The sequence below is a fragment of the Silene latifolia genome, chromosome Y (genome assembly GCF_048544455.1).
Source record: "Silene latifolia isolate original U9 population chromosome Y, ASM4854445v1, whole genome shotgun sequence".
Classification (NCBI taxonomy): domain Eukaryota; kingdom Viridiplantae; phylum Streptophyta; class Magnoliopsida; order Caryophyllales; family Caryophyllaceae; genus Silene; species Silene latifolia.
This window is the reverse complement of record NC_133538.1, coordinates 191,337,146-191,344,854: the sequence shown is the minus strand read 5'-3', so window position 1 is coordinate 191,344,854 and position 7,709 is coordinate 191,337,146. Positions and strand designations below refer to the sequence as shown.

Genomic DNA, 7,709 nt, shown 5'->3' with positions numbered 1-7,709 from the left:
GCTTTAATAACCGATAACCGATGACAGTTTATAATGAAACCACGTCATATACATTTAGTAATTTGGATTCGGACCACGAGTTTAAATGAAGAGGAAATGGAAAAGCCCATTTCTCCTCTCCTTCACTCGGTTTGGCCGAATGGGATGAACAAAAAGAGAGGCTCACTCTTTTTGTAACCTAAGCATAATCATTTGTATGACAACTAGGGTTTTGAGAGATTTTTTTCCTCTCTAAACCTAGATCTCTCATCTAAAGAAAAACTCACAAAATAATCCTCTCAATATTGCAAGGCAATTAGAGGATTCATTCTAGCACAAGGGCATTTCTCAGACGATCTTGGGTGCATCATTTAGGAGGAGATCTACTTTGATCTCTCATTGCCATTTTGCACTAGGACCGAAGGTTAATTCTTAATCTCTATCGTCTCTTTGTTGTTTTCGTTTATGACAATAAATCACGTATAAAATTTGCGTTATAATCCTTCAAATTATGGGTTTTATACGGATATTACCCTACATTCTGGGCTTTATGCTTTATTTCTATTTATAATTTGATCAAAAGTTTCTTTTTTGTGGCTTTAGTGCTTTGTTTGCAACTTTGATGGTTCGATGTGCCTCTTCATGGCTGTATTTCATTTTTCTTTGGGTTTTGGAAGCTTTCTTTACCTCTGCGTTTTTTTACCCCTATTTCCGTTTTCCTTTGGATTTCTTATGTCTTTCTATCTGCTTAGTTCTTGATGTCAGCTTATCGGAGATGTCTTTCTAGTTTAGCTGGTTTCTTCCAGCTTGTTTCGTGTTCTTTGGAGGTCTTGGGTTTTCTTCTTGTCGGTGGTGTGCTGCGGTTTTTCTTCCATGGTTCATCCTCTATCGGAGGTGAAGTTTTGTGGTTGATTTGGGTGATGAACAGGTTGGTTGTAGTTGGTTTCTTCATCGTTCCTCTTTCTATGGATTATCACTCTTTTATTTGCAATCTTAGCGAGTTGTTTATTTTCGAAGAAGACGCTGTGAATGACGAGGATTTGATTACCTGGATTATGAGTTTAGGAGAGCCTTCTGTTTCCTCTATTCAACTGATGAAAGATAGAGGAAATTCTCTTTTTAAAAATGGAAATGTATCTCTTGCAAGTAGTCTCTACAAACAAGCTTTAAATTTTTTGTGTTTCGTTGGATTTTTACCCTGTTGTGATCAGCGGGCTACCTCTTCCTTAGCCCTATCCCTGGTTCTTAATTTAGCTATTTGCGAATTGAAAAACTCTCAATACGATTTGGCTTGCCGTTACTGCAAGTTTGTCTTACATTTTGAGCCATCCAATGTCAAAACCCTTTATCAGCGAGCTTTAGCTTTCAAGCATTTGAATCAACTCAAAGCTGCTCAAGAGGACTTTGAGCATGTTTTACATCTTGATCCACAAAATTTAGAAGCTAGTCGTGAGCTTGTTGTTGTGGCTGACAGACTTGTCGTGAATCCTAATGGCAAGCGGGTTGCTCTTTCTTTTGACCCGTTGGGCTATGTCACTAAAAGTAAGAAACCGCTCCTTTGTGTAGATGTGGCTGATAAGACCGTCGCAGCTTCATGTAGAACCTCTTGTTCTTCTGAACCAATGGTCAGTGACGAAGTTAGTGAAGTAAGTAAAGTTACTACTCTTCAAGATCATATGGTTTGCGAAACCATCTCTAAGTCAGACCTGCCTCCGCCTCCAGTAGCTATGGATACTGTCCCTTCTGCTCATTCCTTTCCGGGAAAGCCACCAAAATACTCCTTTTCCAACAAAAAAACAAGCTAAAAAGCAACTGCTTATTTCGTCAGAGGACTATGAGAAATTGTTAAGTGGAAAGGATCGTTCCTTTTTTCATGGCCGTTCATTGTCTTTCATGAGGGCTCAGCCCCTCACCCTTGAAAACACTATTCAGACGGGAACTCCACGTGAAGATATTTCACAGGTAGCAGAAGTTCCCCCATCTTCTCCTTTACCTAAGAAGCAAGTTCTGCATTCAGCATTCATTCTCGAGAATGATAAAGTTGCTCAAGAGGAAGTTGTTTTCCAAATTGATAAAAAGAAGCGGATTTCTTCGGAGACTGCTCAGGTCAGCCAGATATCTTCGGTTCAGTTCCAATTTATTGCGGTTAAAGAAATTAAATCCAAGAGTTGTGGACGCAAGATGGTTTATCCACAACGCGGAGGCCATGTGACACAAGCTAATGTTCCTTTGAACAAACGATCTTCTATTTCTGTCGATTTTCCATATTCTCTTTGCAGGTACACGACGAAAGCTGCTATGGTTACGCGAGCTAAAAGAAAGGAGGTAGACTTATTTCATTTCGAAGGCTTTTACCATCCCCCTTACAAAAAAAGTCGTCTGACTGCGTCTTCTTCATTTTCAGTTTCTTTCAGTTCTACTTCGGTTACTTGGTTTTTAAATAGTGTAGGGGGCTCCGGCCCTCCGCACTTTGTACTATAGTTTGTATGTGACTTTCTTAATTTTAATACCAGTTTGTTGTTGTCCAAAAAAAATAATAATAATAATAATAATAATAATTTAAAAACAAAAATTGGTATGCATGCATCAAAAAACATAAGCATATAGAATATTGAAACATATATTAAAAGTGGTCAATATACAATGGAGAATAAGCATATTATGCATTATTAGGAGAATGATGAAGCAAGTACGTCGGAAATACGAACAATTGTGGTGCAAATTAGCGAATACATACTACCATTATATACCCGTAGTCTTTTCGAGTATAGACGTTTATCTTAAATATTGTTGTAGGACTAAGTTGCTTATATGATTAGGTATTTGAGCAATGTTCATATCTTCTTTCAATCACTTTAAATTGTATCTATTCCTTGTAAACTCTATCTACTCTAACCGTTTGATCACACTTCAATTTATTCTATTCATTTCAAAAAAAATTGGCTATGATAAAATGTCGTGAATAGCATTGTTTTATCTTCTTTTTATATAATAATTCATTTAAGTTTACCTAAGATTAAGATAAATTCTAAAAACTAGATTCTTTAACATAGCTTGAAAATCTAATTTTAATTGGAGTAGGAGACTTGTTGTTTTAAACTATTATTTTAATGTATATATATTGATTTTTATACAATTTATATACCTTTTTATACACAATTTATATACCTTTTTATACACATAATTTATTCAGCAAAAGTTGTAGCCAATGAAATCGCTTCAAAAGTTCCTCTTTTAAGTATATATATATTGATGGCAGGTGGTGGTAGACAGCGAGGCGACTCTAGTGGGGGCCGTAGTATGCAGGAGGAGGAGAAGGAGGTTGAGCAGTCCATGGAGGAGGAGAGTGAGGAGGAGGAGGAGGCAAATAAGGGGATCCCTATCACATACACCGAGGATAACAAGATCATAATTGATATAAGGGGCATTTGGTAAGATCTTCTCTCTATTTATTTTTATTAATAGTTGAATTTTTTTAATATAAACATTTTTTAATCTAAATTCGTATTTAACATAATTTATTTCAGGTTTAATTCCAAATAAGTAGTTCGGGGAGTTGCCGCTAGTACTCAGCAAAAGATGAACAAGGGTGTTACTTGTTGGCCAGATGCGAGTGAAGAAGATAAGGAGGGATGGTTCAATAACTTCTGAGTATGTTTTTTAATACATTTAATGTAAATGTATTCTAATTCCTTCTTAGCTTATTAGTAATTTGTATTTTTCAAACGAAATTTTTATTTTGTGTAGCAAAACATTCATTAGCCTAAGGAGCAAGAGCGTGCTGTTTGGGAGAGGTACAATTACATCAGCAAAAAGCGGTTAAGAGATAACATGTATAAGATTGCTAGAAGGAAGAAAGCGCCTCAGTTTATGCAAGGTATTTAGTTAATTTTGATGGTTGTATTTAATTAGTTAAAATTATCGTCAAAATTATCGTTAAAATTATGATCACATGTTTAAATCTCATTTTAAGAATACATGTGGGATGTAATATTTTACAGTCAACTGGTCCACACATATCAGTAATGATTGTCTGACTAGAGTTTGACATTACTGTCGTGCGACGGTGGTGATCAGTTGATCCCCTTTGGTCATACCTAAAGGATAACACTCTTAATTGATTATTTAATTGATCGTATGTCGATACGGGTTAATTAAATTACTTAAAATTGACGGACGATTTTGGAAGTAATATTTACGTATCTCATTGTAATTTGATTAAATAAGATACGGTCTAAGTAATCGAATTGTTTTATTACTTAGATGAAATTATTGTTTACGGAAACAATTAAAACTGAATGAATAATTTATTATAAATACAAGATATTGTAATTTATAATTGGTAAAGCGTTTTGGTACAAGTAATTGTGAATTACTAAGTCGATTTTTACATGGCGTGTTTTACTAATACGTTGAGTTTTAATATGTTAAAAATACATGACAATTTTACATGACTTGTGACATGTGACAAATTGATAAATTGACAAAGATAAAATGGAATCCATTTTATCTAATATGGACCGAAATATGGAGGGAGTATGGTGTTTAAATTATGTTAAATTATTTGAGTGGAAACAAAATAATTACACCTAGCTATAGCCATGCAAGCCTATGTTTTCTTGGATAGAAAAACTTGCTCATGCATTGGCTCCCCATCCCTCCTTCCCACCGGTTTTTGAAAGGGTTAATAGAGAGTTTTTATCTATTATTATTCATTCATACAATATACAATATTTCTAGTGTAAGAAATAGAAAAGCTCTCTAAGAAAAACTAGAGAAATAAAACTCCAAATATCTTCCTCTCTTGGCCGAAATACAAGAGATAAAAACAATAGTTTTGGGTCAATTTTATTAAGATTAATATTGTTCTAGTATTAATAATATTAGTCTTTTAGGAGCTTATCTTAGGTATAATTCCTTGGGAGAGATTCTATCCTTGAATCTTTGTTCATCCATATTAGGAGAGCTCAAGAACAAGTAAGAAGGAGGTCTTACTTGTGCCCTTTGATCCGAAATCTCAATGTAAGGATGACGATTTCTTTTCTAGATTTATTTATGTTTCCATGCATAAGATCTAAATTTTATGACTAAATTAAATTGTAACATATAAGAATATATTGTATTATGAGATATAGATAACTAAAAAGCGGTGTCAGAGAGCCTTAGGTTGTTTGCATGCAAATCGGTTATAGTTTTTCCGAGTTATACGATTAACAAATAAAACTTATAAATTTGTGTTTATTATGATATATCACGAAATCAATAATGCATGTTAAAGTTTCTGGTCCTAAAATGTGTTTAGGATATTTTGGTTAATTTATGGATTTTTATTGTTCATTTTACATAATAATGGCATTAAAAATGTGATTTTATGATAAAAATGCCATTTTTGGACTAAAATTAGCTAAACTTTGATTTTTCTAGTGGTTTTTGGATATGTCTTCACATATATTATATTTTGATGATCTGTAATTGTTCAAAATTTTATGATTTCTTATGCTCGAAATATGGATTTTTCAAAATAAAATCGAATTTAAATGGAAAAATAGGTTAATATGAGTAATATTTCGGATCTGGTCATAGAAATTTATTATCTTGTCACATGCAATTTTAAAAGATGTGTGTAAAATAATTGGCTATAATGAAGTCTTTATGCATGATTTATGAATTTTTGATGAAAAATCACAAAAATAGTGACTTTAATTAGTATAAATTGCTAAAACATACTTAATGACTAAGGAAAAACGTCACATGTTGCATTTTATCTCATATTTTAGATCTAAAATTGAAAAGTTGATGAAAATATTTTTTTCTCATATTTTTATGGTTTTAATTGATAAATCCGATAAACCGCAACATTGTTTTTCTCGATAAATTTCGAAATTTTTAACCTAAGTTTTTTAACATTATGACTGTCATGGTATTTTTTCCAGAATGTTCATGAGTTTAAAATTTCAAGTTTTGAATTTATTTGAATTTTTTATGATTTATTTGAAGTTTATGGCATTATATTGTAATTTTAAGTCTTTTATTAACAATATTAAGAAATATAAGTTAATTATTGTCAAAATGTTAGTGGAGACTAATTTTGAGTCCTAAGATGGTTAGGATAATTAACTAGTACATAAATATGATTTTATGTAATTATTGTGATTTTAAAAGGTTGAATCACGCAAATCCGTAAAAACCGATTAATATACGATATTGGCTCCTTAAAGGCGATTTAGCATAAAATTGGGCATGTTCATACATATTATAATGCTGCATTTTATTTATGATTGTCATAATTTTATTTTATGTAATTTTTGAATTATATAATTTTGCTTAGTATGGCCTTAGTTTTTAATTGGTATTGCCCGAAATGTATGGGAATATCGATTCGGTTGTAATTTATTGTGATCTCGTATCACCGTTTTGTAATTTAATAGATTTATTTTATTTTAATTACAAATGTATAATAGGAAATTATGTAATTTGTTATGTAATTTATTTATTCCGGAGTTCCTTGAAGACGATGCCACTCAAGAAGGCGATCCGTTAAAGACGGTGTTACCTCGAGATGCGTGCCAAAATCAAAGTTCAAGGGACCAATGGAGTTGGTTTCCGAATTTGTAATAGTTTATTAGATTTACTATTTTTAGGAAGGCCATACTAGGATTTTATTTATGCTTTGCATTTTATTTATATGTTGCATGCATCGCTAAATCGCAATAACTAAAACATGCATTATCATTTTTAACCGAGTTTATCGACCGTGTCAATTACAATTATCGTAGTTCACCGCTTTAGTTCACTTAAAACGTGATAGATGATAAATTGACATGACCTCTCGCTAAAAATAAACAATTGAGACATATTACCAAAAAGTAGAAACCATGAAAACCTATTTCGCGAGGGAGTGCACTCGGCCACCCCGGGGTACAAACCTTGTTACGTAGAGGAAGTGGGTGATAAATGTCTATCCACCGAATTCATGTTGATGAGGGTTTCATCGGCTACCCCGTGCCCAAGTTAATGTGAATTTGGATCATGGACACATTTATTTGAAATTTGGATTGACCTCAACGGAAGTATTCGTGACCATACTCGCATGTGTTCCGGGCTATAGATAAATATTAGGGTAATTTTATCGACCGAGAGTTCTAAAAGTAGAACCGATTAAAGAGTTAGTCCACCGAGTTATATTGATAAGGGTTTCATCGGCTACCTCGTGCCCAAGTTAATATGAATTTGGATCTCGGAATCATTTATAATAGTTGGGTAGAGGTCACTATATAAATGTTCATATCTTGTTAATTTATTTACAAGTATGATATTAAAAAGACAAATTTTAATATTTCCTTTTCCTCCATACTTGTATTTCATTACAATGAATCCATCAAACGCTACTACACCGATAACTATTGAGTCTTGCCACAATGTTTTTGACAACGTTTGCTTCAACAATGATTTCAACACTACTAGAGAACTTCATTTTGGGATAGGTTCGGATGGAAACATAAACTTCATCACTTCTTCTAAACCTCCTACTACTACTACAAGATCTCTTGTGAGCCGGTCTCAGGAAGACCGCCTCATAAAATTTATAGGATCTTTGTCTTTAGAAGAGAAAGATGCCAAAACTAGTGGGAGTTCAAGCAATCAAGTTCTTGCTTCCAAGGTCAAAAATTTTAAGAAGAAGGGAAAGAAAGGGAAAAACTTCAAGCAAGTTGAAGATGAGTGCCATTATT

At 33.1% G+C, this 7,709-nt stretch overlaps 1 protein-coding gene across 1 annotated transcript; it reads left to right on the top strand.

Moving 5' to 3' along the window:
* Positions 1-737: 737 nt before the first annotated feature.
* Positions 738-3,972, top strand: LOC141634541 (uncharacterized). The gene is made up of 4 exons (XM_074446676.1): positions 738-2,304; positions 3,239-3,410; positions 3,507-3,630; positions 3,727-3,972. Exon 1 carries the CDS (start codon positions 738-740, stop codon positions 1,782-1,784), a length of 1,047 nt encoding a protein of 348 aa, XP_074302777.1. The 3' UTR covers positions 1,785-2,304; positions 3,239-3,410; positions 3,507-3,630; positions 3,727-3,972.
* Positions 3,973-7,709: the final 3,737 nt, after the last annotated feature.

Coding starts and splice junctions, on each gene's coding strand:
- LOC141634541 (XM_074446676.1), top strand. CDS start 738: ATGTCAGCTTATCGGAGATGTCTTTCTAGTTTAGCTGGTTTCTTCCAG.